The sequence below is a fragment of the Pseudorasbora parva genome, chromosome 15 (assembly GCF_024679245.1).
Source record: "Pseudorasbora parva isolate DD20220531a chromosome 15, ASM2467924v1, whole genome shotgun sequence".
Taxonomy (NCBI): domain Eukaryota; kingdom Metazoa; phylum Chordata; class Actinopteri; order Cypriniformes; family Gobionidae; genus Pseudorasbora; species Pseudorasbora parva.
The window spans coordinates 42,796,125-42,817,652 of NC_090186.1; the positions used below are offsets into that span (position 1 = coordinate 42,796,125).

The window sequence follows — 21,528 nt, forward strand, 5'->3', positions numbered from 1 at the left end:
TACATAACTTGTGTACATCTTTCCAGTTAATCTCAGTTTCTCCGAGATTTGAATCTTTCTACTGGCAGTGATATTGAACGTTTCCTTTTCTAGCTTTTAACTCAAGCAAGAGATTAAAATCACTGTAACATACATTCTGCTTTTATTCGTTTATATATCAGCTCGCAGCTCAATAATCAAGATCCCTCATTAACACACCAGACAGACTCAAGAGACTCTTCATGACGTGTGTAATATCAACATATAACTGTTTTAAGCAGAGCTGATGACTTTAACATGGATCATCATCATCGGTACAAGAAACCAGAGCAGAACAAAAAACAGCAAAGCGAATATGCAACACAAATCTGAGACAGTTTGGTCATGTGATCAAAATTTAATCTAATAAACAAAGTTAATAAGACTATTAGTCCTTCTCATTCCTTCACATTAAAAGGCAGGAAATGACACATTGATGTGAGTGATCAGACTGACAGACAAATGATTCAAGACCTCCAAATCATTCATGGGGCTTTACAAGAAATTAATATTACAGAGGACAGAAAACAAAACTAACGGCCGTCTGAGAAGGTGAATCTCACAGAACACGTTCAGGTCATATTTCACCCCCAAATCAAAAAGAAGAAAAAAGTAGGAGCATTAAGACTTTCATGACAATTAAGCAGCTTTTAAAAAATCTGTAAAGCATATTTTAATACATAAACTGATGTTTTAGATTAATTGTTAAATAAACAATACATTCGACTTTTTTCCCGCTTTAATTAAAATGTGCTGATCCCTGTACGTGACTCATAAAGGCTTGTTTCTTCCACCGAATAAAAAATAATAAAAGGTAATTGTGAGTTTATATTTCACAATTTAGACTTTACAACTTGCACTTGTGAATTTTTCAGTTTATAGCTCAGAATTGTGAGATAAAAATGATATTCCATGCCAGAAACAAACTTCCATAGAATCACATTTGAGAATAATCTGGACAAAAACACACACACACACACACACACACACACACACACACAATGGTAAATGTCATGAAAACATCAATGCAAAAAAAAAAAAAAAAAAAACTCTTGATGGTCCTAAAATAAGTTACATTTTCTTTATATTCTATTTTTCCTTTGAAATGAAATGGGACCTGTTGGTATGAGGTTCACCTACTGCTCACCAGTCATATATATGTAATACTAACATGATAATTAATGCTTTAATTATCAACAGGAATGACGATTTGCGTAGCTAATTAAAAAACGGAACGCTTTACAGTAAGGAGCCATTAGGTAATATTAGTTAATTCATCAGTTAACATTAACTAACAATAAAAAATAACTTTAAAGCATTTATTATTTTTTAGTTAATGCTAATTTCAACATTTACCAACACATAACTTACTAAAATCAAAAGTTGTACTCATTGTTAGTTAATGCCTTATCTAATGCTAACTAATGGGATTTTATTGTAAAGTGTTACCAAAAAAAACGAGTTGCAGCCTCTGTTGAAGGCGAGTTTTATTCCGGTTAGTGTTTATAAAGAAGTCTGTAACATTCAAACGGACGCGCTGGACTAAAGTGAGATTTCAACCTCAATATTTTGGTAAACATAAACGAGCATATTCAGCTCAAAGAGGTAAACTCTGAACATTCAGACAGATGTACGAATGACAAAACCAACTTGTGCTGTTGCTTTTAGCACCACATAAAAACGGATCCAGGAAATCAAATCTATGCTCATTAGCATAACAGAAGGCAGATTATTATTGCACATGCAAATCAAAAACAATAACAAAAAAATATTTAACCCAATAAAAAGATCAAAAAGAAACGTATGATTATCAACAAAAATTAAAAAGGTTATTTAAGTTTTCCTAACGAAAAAAGGTCATATTTGTTTCAACATTAGAAATCAAGCGGATGTCATTAGTATTGTGAAGCTCGAGAGTAAATCTGTTCAAAATCTCTTTCTGCCAGACCATAAAATAAACACGTGAACCGTATCACACTGAAACACTGCACTGGTGGCCTTTTCTTCAGTCTTATCACTGCCGCACATATTTTAATGGTAGATAATTCATAGAAATATAAACAGACTCATCGTGTGGAACTTCCCTTTTTAGGCCCTTACAGCACGTGACATTTATCTGAGCGGGAAAACCGCGCACAGAAGCCACGCCTCTTAAAGGGACAGTTCAGCAAAATATGAACATTCTGTCGTCATTACTCACCCTCATGTCATTCCAAACTCAATAGTATGACTTTCTTCTGTGCATGGAACATAAAAATGGCAAAAGTCGTGCTTTATTTCAAAACACAAAGCATGTAAGACATCCATAAACAATGCTATAATGGTTATTCTATAGAAACAAAATACAGGTTGGGCCCGACATGAGGGAAGGTGAATGACAATTTTAGTGCATAGATGAGCGTTGCCTTTGATTATAATGTCGAAAGCATATGCATGAAAAACACACACCTGACCCTGTCCGTCTTCATATAGTCACACCTGCTGATTGGAGGACTCTTTAGAAAAATGACTTCCTTTAGAGTGTCCTGTTTCAGATAAACCCTTGCAAAACCGGACAATAACCGGTTCAGCTCATATTTCCCCCCAAAATCAAAAGAAAAGAACATCAAATAAATTCTATTTTGCAGAAAACAAAAAGCCTGTTTCAGGTTTTTCGCAATGTACAAAAATATCATTCATATATTATTAAACTGTAAAAGATGACTGCATGCATCCATCATGACTTTTAATAAATGCAATGAGTTATTACTGATAGATTTGCTTACACAAGGACTGAGGTGTCAATTTCAAAAACTCAACCTTGCCATGTTTGACGGTTTTAACAGTGTAATCAGTAAACTGCTTGTCGTATTATAATAAACACTATTAAAGCTTTTGAATGTTTCCTCAGATTGATCAAACAGGCACTGGTGGTTTATGGACGGCTGTACGCCACATAATCAACACAACAGCACACCGACTATGAAAGCTCATTTCCGCCACAAAATAAAATATTAAAAAGGTAAATGTGACTTTTTATCTCACAATTGAAAATTAAGATCTCACTTGCATGCTATAAAGTCAGAATTGCAAGTTATAAACTCACAATTATCTTTTAAATTTCTTTATTCTGTGGCGGAAACAATCTTGAAATATGACAGCAGAAATATGACAGGAGGAAAAAAAACAAGATGAGATATGAGCCATTTAACTGCCAAATTCATTATTGGAACCCATTACAGCTGCACGACTCGGGATAAATTGAAAATCACTTTTTGGGGTTTAAAACAGAGATCAAGTAAACAAAAAAACATGAATTTACTAGAGGCTCTTACAAAATGTTAAGTGCTACAGTCTAGCCTATTAAAAAAAAAGTCATTAATTTGAATTTGTTGTTTTTTTAAAAATCAATTTGAGTGAATGATTCAATGACTCACTCATAAAGACTTCACTTGTTTCATTACTGGATGAATCAGTGTTTTTGAATGAATCTCTTGAGTGAATGATTCAATGACTCACTCATAAAGACTTCACTTGTTTCATTACTGGATGAATCAGTGTTTTTGAATGAATCTCTTGAGTGAATGATTAAATGCCTCACTCATAAAGACTTCACTTGTTTCATTACTGGATGAATCAGTGTTTTTGAATGAATCTCGAGTGAATGATTCAATGACTCACTCAAAGACTTCACTTGTTTCATTACTGGATGAATCAGTGTTTTTTGAATAAATCTCGTGTGAATGATTCGATGACTTACTCATAAAGACTTCACTTGTTTCATTACTGAATGAATCAGCATTTTTGAATAAATCTCGAGTGAATGATTCGATGTCGAATACATTTTTAACAGTCACATGTCATCTACTGGTGTAATAATGCAATTGAAACTAATAGCCGTTTTATATCTATACATGTCAACGGCTCTCACTGGATCAGAGTGCAGATCTGAAATGTTCGCTGTGATTGGACTTGTCAAAGGTTTAATAGACAGAGCCGAAACATTGCCAATTAGAAATAAGACTGTATAGATGTTTAATTCAAGGTTTTTTCCACTTATGTAAAATGCTAAACATTTCTATAGACATATTGGATATTACAATGAACAGTGTAACAGACTTACAAAAGCAATATGCCGCTGTAACAGGGTTGCCAACGCTGCCGTCGCGTTCTTCGTACCATCTCTGGATGAACATATAAGAGTTGTGTTTAAAGGGACAGTTCACCCAAAAATGCAACTTCTGTTATTTACTCACCCTTAAGTTGTTCCAACCCTGTATGAGTTTCTTACTTCTGCTGAACAAAAAGAGGATATTTTTAAGATTTTGTGTGTCTTTCGGTATGTTGCCAACACTTACTTGAGGGGGAGTAAATGATGACAGATTTTTGGGTGAACTATCCCTTTAAGAGAGTTCAGCGATTCGGAGTGAAGTTGTGTTTACAACGCATCTATATGTCTAAATACGTCCGCACTTTGATCAAAGCTGCAATAATGTGATTAAGGTGTATGCCTGTTTATTGTGATTAAACTCAACGTACGCCACATAGTTTGATGCAGTTATGGTTGCTACGATTATGAGCTTAAATCGCATTTGTTTTGCTCAAAGTATTGTGTTTACATGAGGTAAAGTTCAATAAATCCCATTATAATCGCATTGAGTGTGCACATTAACAAACACAGTCACTGAGGATGTTTAATTTTATATTTCACACAAAATCTTAATATTGCATTATAGTATTATTATTTATGTTAATACAGTGATATTTATTATTGTATTATTATTATTAATAATAATAATTAAATATTTATGAATATTATAAATATGTCTGTCAATACTGATATTAATATAGATTAATCAGATCTAATTTGTTTTTATGTGTGTGTGTGTGTGTGTGTAAATATTATAATATATACACACACAACAAACTTTTATGTTATATGAAATTAATCGCGATTAATCGATTTGGCAGCACTATAAATATTATTATTAATATTAAAAATTATTAAAGAAGATTTGGGCAAAAAACGTGAAAGTAAAAAAATGTGTTTATTACATTATTATTACATCTGTGTATTACATTTGATTATTAAATTCATATTTTTTTCTATTTGTTTTTGTAGTGAAATATGGCCCAGATATGATGAGAATAGATGGATGGGTAAGTAGACTCAGTGGCTCAGACACTCCGAAAGCATCTCTACCGTAACATCTCGTACTCCTCTCGAACGACTTCTTAAAACAAACTTTAAATAGAAAAACTGAACGCGTTTCAGTACCAAATTACAAAGATATCAAAGGCTCAGCACTCACTGAACAGTCCGTGTTCACGCGATGGCTCGTGAAGTCATTTCCCACACAAAAACACGCGTGCCGTGCCGAGCCAAGCTCCCTTCGAAGTGCAGCGTAATCCCTTTCTGTACCTTTTGACCTAACAAAATACAAACCCACAGTTTTGCAGCGAACAATAAAGACGAATTAAACCACGAAAATGTGGCTTCTGTACACACCCGAACGACCGCTGTTCATTTCTAGACCTTCTGAACCGGCGTTTGCGTCACCCGCTTGTTGGTCTTCTTCATGCGACTGCGGGCGTAGACACGAAGGAAAAGGGCGAGGAAGACCACGGCTACACCAAAGCCTCCCACTATGGTGACAGCGTGACCGTAGAGAAAGCAGGACAGGAGGATGGCGATTGCCTGACGTAGAGTCATTATAATGGTGAAGATGGCTGCGCCGAACTGCGCGATGGTGTAGAAAATGAAAAGTTGGCCGCACGCGGAGCAGACAGACAGCAACACGGCGTGGAAAGCGAACTCGGAGTGACGTGACATAAAGGCGAGCGAGTCGAAAAAGGCGCCCTGTTCCAGCAGAGAGCCGACCGTGAAGAGGCAGGAGAAAAGATTCACGCCGAACATCATCTGCACCGACGACATTTTGTATTTGAAGAGGTTGTCCTGCCAGTTAGAGGTGAAGCTGTCGAACACGATGTATCCTACGAGGATGACGACGCCGGAGAAGGTGGTGACAGTGGATGGATGTTTGCCGGTGGAGCTGGAAAGCAGAAACATGCTGACGCCCACAGATATCAACATGGCCGTTAAATATTCCCAGTACTCGTAGCTCTTGTGCGAGACAATCTTTCCCATCAGCATCACAGGAATCACCTTAGAGGCCTTGGCCAACACCTGTGATGAAAACATCATGACAGATGATGAGAGAAACGCAAAAAATGCTCTTCTTACTTAGTATTTTTGTCCCTTTTCTAGTCCAAACATCTAAAAATTCTTAAAACAAGAAGTATTTACTAGGCAAGCAAAAGTAATTGTCTTGTTTTGGGGAAAATAACTCAAAATGAAGAGAGTTTTTGCTTAAAATAAGATAAATAATCTGCCAATGGGGTAAGAAAAATAATCTTAAAAAAAGATTATTTCTCTCACCCCATTGGCACATTATTTATCTTATTTTAAGCAAAAACTCTCTTCATTTTGAGTTATTTTCCCCAAAACAAGACAATTACTTTTACTTGTCTAGTAAATGTGTCTTAAAGTAAGAATTGTTTAGATATTTAGACAAGAAACAAGAAAAAAATACTAAGTAAGAAGAGCATTTTTTGCAGTGAGCTATCAATCACACTCCTGAACCTGATGTGAATAATATCTCCATTTCAAAGTTGAAAAAAGTCATAAGCATTATGATAATTAATTATTACACAGATACGTTTTAAATCAATTACAATTAAAAAAAAAATTAAAATATAGCTGCAAGCAGCAATTATCAGGGCCAAGCACAAAAAGGAACAATGTGACATGAAAGCATGGCTGGGAGCTTCAGAAAAACTAAAACAATAAGCAATACAGGGATGGAAATGTTTGGCATCATTGGACTCAATCAAACGAAATGACTGCTTAAGTCATAAGCATGTAAATATCTATTTTTACCACAAGGTGGCACTGAAACTTCGCAGGCTCCTTCAGGGCATGGCAGTCCGCTGACTAATACCAAGCCTGCGTCTCAATCAGCTCCCTAGTTCAGTAGTCAGGGCACTGATCAAGACATAAGTCAATGGGCTGACTCCCTGATCAGTGCCCTGACTACTGAACTAGGGAGCTGATTGAGACGTGCCCCATGTTTTGTAACGATACACCAATGCGCTCATAAAAACACAGCATTTTACTACAAAATTCAAAATGGCCGATAAGGGAAAATTAGGCATCATTTGACTTGGCATGTGGTACCAAACCTAACGGGACCCATTTTAAACTGGCAAACCATTTAAAAAAATTATAAGCAGAAATAGCATATCTCCTGATCAGTAGGTGGCGCTGTGCCGAAACACTGCATGTAGCCTCAGGTCATGCTTGTGATGACATGCACCAAGTTTGGTCTGAATACAGTAAAGCACTGCAGAAATATATCCTTGTGTCCAATAACTTTTTCCCAGCATGGTCTGAATATGATCTGATTCGATTTTCGTGAAAATCATACAAAACCATCTAGAAAGAGTTTGAAAAGGTAGGTTTTTCAGAAAATTCGCAATTTGTTTCTAGCCCTAACAGTTCAAAAGTTATTAACATAAATGTAAGTGAAACCTTGGACAGTTGGTGGCGCTAGAGGGATTGAGTTAGAGCCGGGGTCTCCGAACTCGGTCCTGGAGGGCCACCGTCCTGCAGAGTTTAGCTCCAACCCCAATCAAACACACCTGAACAAGCTGTTTGATTGGGGTTGGAGCTAAACTCAGCAGGACTGAGTTTGGAGACCCTTGAGTTAGAGAGATGTTTAAATTGTTCTCTAACTGTGTGCCAAATTTTACAACTTTTTACCAGGGCTGTCACCAGTGATGCTAGTAACACGTTACTCTAATCTGACTACGTTTTTCCAGTAGCGAGTAATATAACGCGTTACTATTTCCAAACCTGGGTTGCGTCCGAAATCGCGTACTTCCATACTATATAGTATGCGAAAAACAGTACGCGAGCAGAGTAGTATGTCCGAATTCATAGATTTCGAAAAACAGTATGCGAAAAGTACCCGGATGGCATACTACTTCCGGCGAGATTATGAAGTGCGCATACGATGGACACTTTACTATCCCATGATGCCACGGGAGAGAGGAGCTGGCGTTATATTTGAAAATGGCGGAAAACGGAGATGCAGCTGTTTTCAAGTGTAAGTACTTTATAAACAACTTTTTGTTTATTTGTGGTTAAATTGTATTTGTTTAACATCATATAAGTAAACGACAGTCTTGTTAGAAGTTTATATGATGTAAAGTAAGGGTGTCCTTTTCCAGCCAATTCAGAAAAATTATAGTTTTATCATTAGTAGACTAATGTAAATCAGCTACCGATAGCACTGTTTTCACAAAACAAAGACGTTCGTTGTTTAGCAGTTTAATGAGATAATTACACAACTTCAGTAAATTAAAACAATGTATTTCTCCTTTACCAGTGTTGATATTATCAAAATGTTGTTGGTTACACAGCAAACTGCTGTTAACAATTTTAAATTACCTCAGCTTGTCCATGTACGTTACCGTTAGCATTAATAAACTGACCATGGTTCATCACATGTTAATCTCTTGTGTTGATTTTGCAGGGGCTGATGAACACCCACCCGTGTTTTAACCAAGAAGTGAGAGAAAGAAAAGATTCCTTCGGCTACTAGAAATAATTGCTAAACAATGATGTTAATAAAGAAATCAAATGATACAGTGTCTTTTTTCATTTGTTTGTAGATTCACCGTCATGCTGTTTAGCAAGTTATATTACAAAACACTTAATTCCTAGGGCTTTATAGTAGCTATATTGTCAGTGGTAAATTGCTAATATATGGCCTTGAGTATTTTTTTTAAAGCGTTCTGTATGTGTTGCTGGTTTTTGAAACAAGCTAATTGCACGTTTATCTGACAAATATGCTGTCTAACTCTGAATACGAGTGCTGCACTATAGAGAAAAACACACTCCAGACACCATTAAAATGTATTTGCTTTATTTTTGTGTATTTAACTTTCAAATGGATATGTAGGATACAAAGCTTAAAATAAAATCACATAATTTTGCCGTACATAGCGTAAAACACCACTAAAAGGAAAGATATTAAAATGTTTTTTATTATAGTGTCATCACGAGGAAAGAAGTTTAACTTAAGCAGCTTCGGTAAGTAACTTTCACAGGTTTCAAAAAGATCTAAAAGGACTTTGATAACTAGTAATCTCATTTATAGGGCATCACTTTAAAATAGTTCAATAACGGTAAAGTTATATGTTTCTTTTAAAGCGTGTACAAGATGAAGACTTTACGATCTCGGTAATTTTTGGATTTACTCTTGAAGTAAATAATTTGTAAAACATGAAGCTCAAATATGTGATATGTAACTATAATTTCAAATGTTTGGCACACAAATTCACACTCAGCTTAAGCCATTGTGCCAGTGGTTGGTGGGTGTCGCCTCTAGGGACCACTGTAGCTCCATTAATAGAGACACGCACACACATTTGTTTCTGAGGTAATATTTAAAAGCTAAATACATTATAATACTTGCATTATTTGAGAAATTCCGCACAAGCTCTCGATGTAGGCGTGACCTGCGAGGAGCTGACCGACGCCTCCTATGGATTGTGAGCTCGAACGATGTAAAAACGCAGATAAAAGCGAAGCAGATCTAAAAACATCGCTGGCGAATGTGTGCAGTCGGTGGAATGGGCTCTTTAAATCTCCGCGCTGTCATGACGGCGTCTATCACGTGACAATTCCATCATGGCGCATGTAGTACGTCCGACTCCATTCATACTACCCGTATTCATACTATATAGAACGTACTTTTTTAACGGTCGCGAAGTACGTTCTAATTCAAATGTAGTACCTACTCACATAGTACGCGATTTCGGACGCACCCCAATAATCAGATTAAAGTAATTTATCCAAGTCACTGAGTTACTATTTTAGTCATTTTCCTTAGTAAAAAAAAATATACATATATATATTTGCTTTCTTCTTGCGTCTCGGGGAGAGGATTTTTTCAGTAAATATTTTTTATATTTTTTTTATATTTGTATATTATAAATATTATTTCAACTTAAAATGTCAGGAGATACATTGTTGACGTTACAGTTAAAAATGCACTTTCCAATAAAGTGAGTGTTGGTAAAAACGGTTGTCATTTCTATGTTGAGGCGGCAGGGGTGTTGTCGGCAACTGCTGAATGTAACTAATAAAGTAACTTGTAATCTTACTTAGTTACTTTTGAAAACAAGTAATCTGTAAAGTAACTACGTTACTTTTTAAAGGAGTAACTAGTAATCAGATTACTTTTTCAAAGTAACTTTGGCAACACTTGCTGTCACAGACTTCAAGAGCGGAAGAGGAAAATATTAATTTATTTTACATTAATAATTGCATATTGTAAATGAGAATTCCCTCTAATGGTTTACTTTTTCTTTTCCATTTGGTTTTGGACCACATGTTCACATGGCTCATTTACCCAGAATGCAGTGCTGTACCTGTGTGGGAAAGCTGATGTATTTGAGCGCCTCATACTGGCACCAGCTGCTGAGGATGTTGGAGAGTGAAGCGAAGGAGTATTTGTACATGGGCGCGCCGTGGCGGGGCTGTTTGAACAGGACGCACCACAGGCCAGACACCGTCAAGGCCAGGATGCGGTTCATGAACACCAGGAACTGGGAATCTTTGAAGCGTTCGCCGCTGCCTTCCACCTCCGTGGAGCCGTATGAGCGCGTCATCACCCGCTCCTGAAGAACGCCCCATGTCAGATATGACACCTGGATGATGCACAAAAAACATGATTGTGAACCAAGCGGCAACCTCCCCCAGTTTCGATGAAGCCAATACAGAAGAAATAATATAAACTGCAATTCATTGACTGGCCACAAGGGACAGACTCCAGAAGGGAGCAGAATCTCATTGAGCCCCATGTTAAAGGAAGTGTATGTAAGATTGTGTCCAAAACTGGTACTGTAATCACTTTCAAATGACTGTAGAGCGGTGTGTCCCCCTCCACCTCCCCCTGACTTGAGGTTGCCAGATTGGCTGCAGGATCAGCAGGAACATTTGTAGATCTGCAGCTGTGGTAACAACAGCAGATCTGGCAACCCGGATGCAGAAACACTACAGACTTCGCGATTGGTCAATCGGTGGCGGGCGGAGCTTCAGGCCAAAACATAAACATGTCAACATCAACATCAGTTGAGGGCTGAACAACAACTTTTAAATGACAATATCCTGGCCGGACTACTGTGGTCAGTGACAGAAGTGTTTGAAATGAACATGATTTCTTAATGTCTACTGGCCATTTTATGATTAATTGAAATACATTTCTTACATACAGTTCTTTTAAAATGCCCAACTTTACAGCAAAAAAAAAAACATGTTTACAGCCTGAGACAAAGTGTGGTTTTGGCCTATACGGCTAATTTTGCCCTTCATGGAAACTATGAGGCGGGTGATTTTTTTAAATAACTCATTTGTTTACATTATATAAAGCCTTAAAAGTCTGCATAATTAAGGGCGTGGTCACTCTGAGTGACAGGTGGATTGCCATTTGTCTGCTTTCTGTTAGTCATTGCGTCACCTAAGCTCCGCCCACATCCCGCCTCTTATCTCGCCGTGAGATTTGAGATGGCAACGGCCAGCTCGCCTTTATTTTAAACTTCAGAACGGCTTATCGAAAGCCTATGGGTGACGTCACGGACACTACGTCCATATTTTTTTTACAGTCTATAGCCGCATTTCCACCGCAGGAACTTTACCCATGAACCAGGAACTTTGGGTGGTACTCGGTGTGTTTCGACCGCAGGAACCAGGGTCTAAATGAAGTTCTGGGTAAATATTTCCCCCTCCAAATGGCCCTGCTCGCGAGGTAGTACTTTTTTGAAGTTCAGGAACTTTCGAGGGTGGGACTTTGGCTCTAAACACATGCTGATTGGTTTAGCTCACGCAGCATTTTATTTCAACCGGCATTTTTAAAAGTCTTTTGCGAGGTTCGGTCTATGTTCAGTAAATATCAGTCTTGCTCTCTGTCTGATGGCGCGCGTTTGTCTCAGCCATCTCACGTGCAATGTCTGTAATAGCTGATAATAATATACATTAGCTTTGAAAGCTATAAAATGACTTCTGAATATGCTGCATGCTGCTGAATCTGCATATTACTGCTCTTTTCTGTCGTTGTTAATTTCCTCTTTAGTAAACATATACATAACCAGCAAAAGCAGCACAGCTTGATCTCTCATACTCGTTATTCATTTTTTTACAGTCTATTTTTCACCATGTAAACGACCTGACCGATTACTTTTAAGTGTGTGTCCTTACATGACGTGACAGCGCGCGCCGCGCTCATATTGACAAGAGAGGAAAGCTCATTTCTCTGAGGGGTAAACTTTTATTTCGTAAGTTATGAAGATAATGTTGGAATAATGACACAGCGTATATTGCCCCAGGCAGTTTTTACTTTAACTGCGCCTGACAGAAGAATAAAAAAATTTCTGAGATGATTATTACACTTTACAACAAATAAATAGCTTATATAATACTGTATTAGTCCTGGTGGCCGTTAAGAGTTGCTCTGGCTACAGTTAACACAGTCCAGCTGCTGGAGAAAACAGCGGCGACATTTTTGATGCGGCAGACAAACTGCATGTGACAAAATGATTGCGATTGAAAGTCATCACCAGATCGGTTTAGATAACGTCTCATGTAAACAGTACACTAAATCTTTCAATCGGAATGACAAAAAAAAGTGTGCTTGCAAACGTGGCTAGTTTCGCGCAAAAATGATTACTGTCCGTCATTGACTTGGAGGAGCAGTCGCGCGCAGTCCTACATCACCGGACTAATCTGCCTAATCTTCACGGTACTTTAGATTGCGGTGGAAACGCAGAGAGCTGCAGGTCTGGGGGGAGAAAAGTTCCTGTAAAAAAGTTCCTGGTACAAATTGTTCCGGGTTATTTTGGTGGAAACGGGGCTTATGTTGTGACCAGATGAAGACTATTAACTTAAATTACACAGTGTGACGTTGAACACAAGGGCGTTACCTGGAGTCCAGCAGCACAGAAGATCAATTTGAAGGCCTGTCGAGCTGATGAACTGGATTCAGAGTCGCTTCTGGACGCCGTTGAAACATCGTCCAGCAGTCCAGTTTTAGACTCATTCCCGAACACACACGTCTTTATGAGAGGAAAACAAAGCCCACGGCCTGCAGAAACATGAGCAGTGTGTAAAAAAAAATCTGGTTTGTCAAGTACCTTCTGCAGGTACAACAGGATCTGTTGCAACATTAATGCAAACATCAAAAATATTACGTACATACATAATATATTTACTTTGTTTTTTTGGCCCCACTTTACATTAAGTGGCCTTAAGTATTATGTACCATCAAATTGTATTGCAAAACACTTTTGCTGATATTGAGGTGGGATACGGGTAGAGTTAGGGACAGGTGTGGTGGTGTGGGTCAGTTTAAGGGTAGAGTTAGGGTCAGGTGTGGTGGTGTGGGTCAGTTTAAGGGTAAAGTTAGGGTCAGGTGTGGTGGTGTGGGTCAGCTTAAGGGTAGAGTTAGGGACAGGTGTGGTGGTGTGGGTCAGTTTAAGGGTAGAGTTAGGGTCAGGTGTGGTGGTGTGGGTCAGTTTAAGGGTAGAGTTAGGGTCAGGTGTGGTGGTGTGGGTCAGTTTAAGGGTAGAGTTAGGGTCAGGTGTGGTGGTGTGGGTCAGTTTAAGGGTAGAGTTAGGGTCAGGTGTGGTGGTGTGGGTCAGTTTAAGGGTAGAGTTAGGGTCAGGTGTGGTGGTGTGGGTCAGTTTAAGGGTAGAGTTAGGGACAGGTGTGGTGGTGTGGGTCAGTTTAAGGGTAAAGTTAGGGTCAGGTGTGGTGGTGTGGGTCAGCTTAAGGGTAGAGTTAGGGACAGGTGTGGTGGTGTGGGTCAGTTTAAGGGTAGAGTTAGGGTCAGGTGTGGTGGTGTGGGTCAGTGAGGTGTAAGGGAAGTGACAACCGTGTAATTACAAATGTAACTACAGAAATTAATTAGACGAAATTACATACAGGTATTTTTAAAAATGTAAGTACAATGTAAAAACATGTATGTACACAATAAGTCCATTGTATCAAATGAAAAATTAAAATGTTACTACATAGTAGTTAAGGCCAACTAATATAAAGTGGGTCCGTTTTTTATTTTATTTCCTTTGGTACTATTTTCACAGAACTCCCAAGTGATCACAAACATAACACATCTAGTCGTTCTTTCGAAACCTGATCTCACGCTTTCATTACAGCTGTAAACATTATCACTCTACATAATCAAACATAAGATCATTGTGATATGGAATGAGAACCTTTGGTTTTATCAGCCAAATACACCCGTGTGATCTTCTTTCAATGTAGTGCTTTTAACAATCAGTTCATTCAACAGCAAACACTGCAAGATACACGTTTCAAAACACCCTCGTTTCTGAATAAATTACAGTAATACAGGCGTACAGATGCCTCATTAGAAATACACTTACATTACCTAACTTATGTAATCCATAATGTTTGTAATCTATTCAGTGTGTTATTATCACAATGTGAGATGAAGTTAGGACAGTCATGAGGGTCTGTGCTAGATCAGAGTTTGCTGGCAATACAGTAAATGTTCAGACTGTGCCATTTGATGAATCTATACTGAAGTTGACCTTTATAAGGATGAGTTAAGGTAATGCCTCCTTTTACAGTATCACATGGCAATGGTATACATACTGTTACGTAAAACGGTAAATTTGATGCCATCTGTCTCCCTTCTCTGATCAATCTGATGTGACAGTCATTGACAGTTTCCTTTCCCTTGCACTCTCTCCCTTCACAAATTGCAAATATCTCTGGCACGCAAACACACACACACACACACACACACACACACACACACACACACACACACACACACACACACACACACACACACACACACACACACACACACACACACACACACACACACACACACACACACACACACGTCTGGTTCACTATCTTTGTGGGGACTCTCCATAGGCGTAATGGTTTTTATACTGTACAAACCGTTTTTTTCTATCCCCTTACACTGCCCCTAAACCTACCCATCACAGGAAACATTCTGCATTTTTACTTTCTCAAAAAAAACTCATCCTGTATGATTTATAAGCATTTTGAAAAGTGGGCACCACTGGCTGGTCCCCACAATGTAGGTGATCTCAGGTTTTACTATCCTTATGGGGACATTTGGTCCCCACAATGTAATATAAACAAGGGCACACACACACACACACAATTCCACTGAATTGGCTCTATCACCCTCTCTCCTCTCCACCTATCGCTGGTGTGTGGTGAGCGCACATCATCCAAGTGGATGCTGCACACTGGTGGAGGTTGAGGAGAGACCCCTGACATGAGTGTAAAGAGCTTTGGGTGTACAGTAGTACAAATGACAGCGCTATATAAATACCTCATTCATTCATTCATTCATTCATTCATTCACACTTTGAACATAGTGGTTATCACTAAGATTAATCACTTGCGTAAATTCATCGCATTTAGTAATCCATTATTGCAAACTGCAAACAACTTCTATATAAACTGTCTATCGAATCAAATGATTCATTGATTAACCATTAAGATTAGTCGGATTAAATAATAGACAAATGTATTAAACGAATCGAGAAGAGATGCAAGGCAAACGTTTGATAGTAAGAGTGTTTACTGTGAATTAATGCGTATATCGATGAAACACTTATTTTGTTTAGTGTAAATTATACTGTACGATTGTGTGTGATCTGTGATATTAGCACTTTTAATTTTTCGAAAATGTACCATTTGCTTGTTAAAATTGTGCTAAGGCAATAAATAAAATAAAAAACAGAGGATTGAACATGGTACTGAAAACTTTTGATGCAACTAACTTTGTATTAAAAAATATTGTAAACACTTTACAATAAGGTCCCATTAATTAAAGGTGCACTATGCAACTTTCCGTCCACTGGAGGGCGCCTATTCAAAACAAATGCGTAGTTTGATGACGCCCAGTGTGAGCGCAGCATCTTGGGAAATGTGGTCTTCACCTCACAGCCGGTGGAAAATAGGACTAGGGCAGAAATCACGTTCATGCATGCGGTTATTAACGTTACTGTAGAGAAGCAGAGCAGGACAGAGTGTTGTGGGACTGAGCACAGCCGCTGGAGCGATTGTTATACAAATACCCGCCTCGTGAGTACCGGGACTTTTATCATGACGGGACGGGACACAGTCTCCGGGGGCGCCTGCACTGATCCGCTCTTCCAGTTATGATTATGAGGTAAAGCCAGCAGCTCTGTTTATCATATTAGATACATTTATGTGTGTTTAAAAGTTGTTATGATGTTACTCTGTGCATTCACTCGGCGCTGCTGTGACTTGTTCACACTGCAAAGAGAAAAGCGCTTCTGCAGAATAAAACCGAGGGTAGCGCAGCTATGACGCGATTGACAGGCGACTCCCTCAAACGCTATGCTGAAACGTCCCGGTGCTTAGTTAAAATAGCAATTTTCTCACAATTTACAAATAGTTGGAAACATTTGGGATATTGTAGGTACTCAACTGAACAAAATATATAACACTGGCCTTGTGGTTTTTGGATATTTTACTGCAAAAATACTACATAGTGCACCTTTAATGCATTAACTAAAACAAAATGGGACCATTAGTGTTTATTTTGTTTTCAGGTCTTCTAGAATAAGTTTTTCCATGCGTGAATGTTTAAAAAACACATTATTTTTCCATTTTAATTCTCAGCTAAAGCCCCATCAAATATTAGATACGACTTTTAATTTCAATAGTGAATTAGTAAATGTTAAAAATTAACATTAATGGAACACTCCACTTAAAAAAAAAGGCTCATTTTCCAAGTCCCTTAGAGTTAAACAGTTGAGTTTCACCGTTTTTTAATCCATTCAGCCAAACTCTGTATCTGGCACTTTTAGCGTAGCTTAGCATACATCATGGAATCGGATTAGACCATTAGCATTGCACTCAAAATGACAACTAAGCGACACCACAACATGTCTGGAAACGAAACAAGAATTGAGAAAGTCCAACAAACCTGTTTCTAGATAATTGGTTCTTTTGAAGTAGCTGATTAGGAAATATCCCGGGATGATGATGGTGCCGTATCCCAAAACATTGAGGAACAAGCGGAAGAGCCACACGTCCTGCCAGCCTCCCAGCAGCGAAGCATCTTCAGCGTCCGCTCGCACGGCCGGCAGAACACACACTGCCGCACACACACACAAACTGAGGAGAAGAGAGGAAGAGTGGATTAGAAAACAAAATAATGCATTTCCAGGCGTCTGTAAGGATCCGCACGAACACCAAAATGTCACATATCTGGTTGAAATGCAGTCAAGTGTGACTTTGTTCCATAATTTCGTGAACGTTCCTGTGTGTGTCTTTTGGGCATTCCTGAAATTCAGCAGGTCTCGTCCCAGGAGTCTAAACCCTTTCCAACAGAAGCTCTTTGTGCAGAGAGTGAGACTGCAGCAGGATCGACACAAACTAACCCCTATTCAAACCCCCCGCGTTACCTGACACCACAGATTACTGACGATTAGAAGAACTGGTTGAACTCTTCGTTAAAGACGGAATGCATGCCAATATAAATTCAGAGCATAGTAATCATGAGGCTTCATAAAGGTGTTTGCCAAGCGGCTCTGAAAGACTGCAGTCAACAAACAGTTTCCACACCTCACCAGTGAATTTCCATGACTTCCATTTTTTTTATATATATATTGTAAAATAACAGTTTCTAGCAGAATACATAGCTGACATCTGGATATGTGCATTTATTATGTGCATATATCAATAAATAGAAATTAATATATCTCCCTCTAATATATATATATATATATATATATATATATATATATATATATATATATATATATATATATATACATACAGTACAGGCCAAAAGTTTTGGACACATTACTATTCATAATGTTTTTGAAAGAAGTTTCTTCTGCTCGTCAAGCCTGCATTTATCTGATCAAAAATACAGTTATTAAATTATCATTTATTTCTGTGATCAAAGCTGAATGTTCAGGATGGTTCCTCCAGTCTTCAGTGATCATGATCCTCCAGAAATCATTCTCAGATGAGGATTCATTATGAGTGTTGGAAACCGTTCAGCTGCTTAATATATTTGATTAAAGAAAAGGTTCAAAAGAACTGCATTTATTCAAAATAAAAAACATTTTCAGATAATATAAATCTCCTTTACTATAATTTTTTTATCAATTTAACACATCCTTGCTGAATAAAATTATTGATTTATTTCAATGACTGGCCCCAAATGACTGACTAGTAGTGTATATGGTTGTTACAAAAGATTTCTATTTTTAAAACATTTGCTCCTTTTTTTTACTTTTTATTCATCAAAGTATTATAAAAAAACGTACCACAGGTTATGAAAAAATATTAAGCAGCAGAACTGTCTCCAACACTCATAATGAATCCTCATCTGAGAATGATTTCTGGAGGATCATGATCACTGAAGACTGGAGGAATGATCCTGAAAATTCAGCTTTGATCACAGAAATAAATGATTATTTAAAGTATAATAAATTGAAAACCAAGTATTTTAAATTGTAATAATATATCACAATATTTTAAAAAAAAAAATCTGTATTTTTGATCAAATAAATGCAGGCTTGATGAGCAGAAGAAACTTCTTTCAAAAACATTACAAATAGTAATGTGTCCAAACTTTTGGCCTGTACTGTATATAATTAATATACGCAGATGAAAATTTGGAATAACACCCATCAAGTCTGCATTTGTTTGAGCATGATATCAAAAACAGTAACATTGTGAAATATTATTACAAATATATGAATACACTATTCTGATTATATAGTAAAGTGTAATTTATTCCTGTGATCAAAGCTGAATTTTCAGCATCATTACTCCACTCTCCAGTGTCACATGATCCTTCACTAATCATAATAATATGCTGCTTTACTAAATTATTAATAATGGTTCTTATTATCAGTGTTAAACAGGTTTTGCAGCTTCATATTTGTGAGATGTTTTCAGGATTAACTGATGAATAGGATGTTCGTAAGAACAGCATTTATTTGAAATGACTTATGGATGCACAAGTAAACATTTATCAAAGCAGACTGAGGAGTCAGGACACATACGCTGTTACATTCAAAAGATTCGTTTAGATGTTATTATGTTTCTGCAGCTTCATGTTTCAGTACCTCCATGGAAACAGGGGCATTTTCCAGCAGCCGCCGCCGCTCCGCCGGTTCAAAACTCCCTAAAACAGCCGCTGAGACGCTCCAAACACGTTCCCGCGCCGCTCATGTGTCGATAAAGCCCTCTGCCTGTAACCAAACCACCAAAATCCAGGAGCCGGACAAAGCCCGTGTGTTTCTGACCTGAAACTTCTCGGCCTGCTTCACTCATGAGTTCATCTGTACTGACGTGTTAACACTAACACACATACACACAGTGCACCGTTTCCGGTTGTGAAAGGAGACACACCTTCACATATCCGTGTAATTTCCACTTAAGTCTTGCGTTATGAGGCTTCGGTAAATATTTGAATGTTTTATTGTTTGACAGCCGTGTGGACACGGTTGAGAGAGTGAAAATGTCCTTGGGTTTTGTGGGCGGGGGTGTTCATTATTCTTTATGGGGGACTTTTATTTTGAAATTTACTCGGCGCGCGGATTCAGCGCCACCTCTGACGTCACGCGTCATATTCATAGACTGTACAAAAGCAAAAAAATTGTCCCTGGTAGAAGATATTGACTGGAAAAAGGCCTAGCTTTTACCTGGGAAATTCTGTATTTCCAATAAGGCAAAAGATGGTCATTTCAAAATGTTACATAAAATCTACCCTGCCAACTCTAACATTTCTAAATATTTGGACATTGACAGCTGTTGTTCTTTTGTAAACAAGCAGAGGAGACATTGAACACTTGTTTTTTGATTGTCCTATTTCCAAACAATTTTGGTTTGATCTAGGTTCTCACATACTTGATCCTGCCAATGTTACACACTCTTTCAATTTAAAAGACATATTTTTTTTTTATTATAACTATAATAAATAGACCCCTGGAGCATGTTGTATTTTTTTTTTTAATTTTATATGGAAAATTCTTCATTCATAAGCAAAAAATTGCAAACAGTATACCATCCTTCGCCCACTTTGAAATTGAATTAAACTCACTTCTCAAATCTCTTTATTACATAAAAAATAAGAAAAACCTAAGATTCCTTAAATACTATGAAGAAATATTTAAAGAAAATGTTTGTATTTAAAGAGCTTTCCTGGTAATTGTTTGTATGTTATTGTATTAATCTGTGTCCCAGCAACTTTGATTGTTTTTTTATTTTTTATTTTAAAAAAATTATTTTATGTATGTATTGTGTGTTTATGTTTCTATAGCCTATGTACTCCCTTGGCAATGTTCTGTGTTTGTTATTCAAGCATTAATAAAAAAGAAATAAAATAAAATAAAAAAATGTACAATTTGTTCGTATCATAACCTGTTGTAGGTTTTCTTCCAATTATTATTTAGTTGTATGTCATGTTTATCTTTTTTTTTGTCTTGAGCATTCCTTGTCAGTATTTTCTTAGCATTTTGACTGTTCTATCCCATTTTGTTGTATTCAGATTTTGTATTTAATAAAATAAAAAAATAAAAAAGCAGACTTTAAAAAAGGTCTTATTACACATACAGTCTTGTTCAAAATAATAGCAGTACAATGTGACTAACCAGAATAATCAAGGTTTTTAGTATATTTTTTATTGCTATGTGGCAAACAAGTTACCAGTAGGTTCAGTAGATTCTCAGAAAACAAACAAGACCCAGCATTCATGATATGCACGCTCTTAAGGCTGTGCAATTGGGCAATTAGTTGAAAGGGGTGTGTTCAAAAAAATAGCAGTGTCTACCTTTGACTGTACAAACTCAAAACTATTTTGTACAAACATTTTTTTTTCCTGGGATTTAGCAATCCTGTGAATCACTAAACTAATATTTAGTTGTATGACCACAGTTTTTTAAAACTGCTTGACATCTGTGTGGCATGGAGTCAACCAACTTGTGGCACCTCTCAGCTGTTATTCCACTCCATGATTCTTTCACAACATTCCACAATTCATTCACATTTCTTGGTTTTGCTTCAGAAACAGCATTTTTGATATCACCCCACAAGTTCTCAATTGGATTAAGGTCTGGAGATTGGGCTGGCCACTCCATAACATTAATTTTGTTGGTTTGGAACCGTTTACTAGTGTGTTTTGGGTCATTGTCTTGTTGAAACAACCTTTTCAAGGGCATGTCCTCTTCAGCATAGGGCAACATGACCTCTTCAAGTATTTTAACATATGCAAACTGATCCATGATCCCTGGTATGCGATAAATAGGTCCAACACCATAGTAGGAGAAACATGCCCATATCATGATGCTTGCACCTCCATGCTTCACTGTCTTCACTGTGTACTGTGGCTTGAATTCAGAGTT

At 37.5% G+C, this 21,528-nt stretch overlaps 1 protein-coding gene across 2 annotated transcripts; it reads right to left on the reverse strand.

Moving 5' to 3' along the window:
• Positions 1–2,157: 2,157 nt before the first annotated feature.
• On the reverse strand, positions 2,158–19,640 carry slc35b2 (solute carrier family 35 member B2). 2 transcript variants are annotated; one of them, XM_067418261.1, is made up of 6 exons: positions 19,252–19,640; positions 17,091–17,281; positions 13,045–13,205; positions 10,498–10,776; positions 5,507–6,184; positions 2,158–5,427 (listed from the first exon to the last, which is right to left on the reverse strand). In XM_067418261.1, the coding sequence occupies exons 1-5, from the start codon at positions 19,269–19,271 to the stop codon at positions 5,528–5,530; spliced, it is 1,308 nt and encodes a 435-aa protein (XP_067274362.1). In that variant the 5' UTR covers positions 19,272–19,640; the 3' UTR covers positions 2,158–5,427; positions 5,507–5,527. The 2 variants fall into 2 exon arrangements, with proteins under 2 accessions (XP_067274362.1, XP_067274361.1); XM_067418260.1 differs by having other exon boundaries at positions 2,158–6,184.
• Positions 19,641–21,528: the final 1,888 nt, after the last annotated feature.

Bases quoted from the DNA above. Each gene is read 5' to 3' on its own strand.
- slc35b2 (XM_067418261.1), bottom strand. From the start codon at position 19,271: ATGCCCCTGTTTCCATGGAG. The intron at 17,282-19,251 runs GTACTGAAACAT...TCTTCTCCTCAG, and splicing joins ATGCCCCTGTTTCCATGGAG to TTTGTGTGTGTGTGCGGCAG. The intron at 6,185-10,497 runs GTACAGCACTGC...TTTTCATCACAG, and splicing joins ACATCAGCTTTCCCACACAG to GTGTTGGCCAAGGCCTCTAA.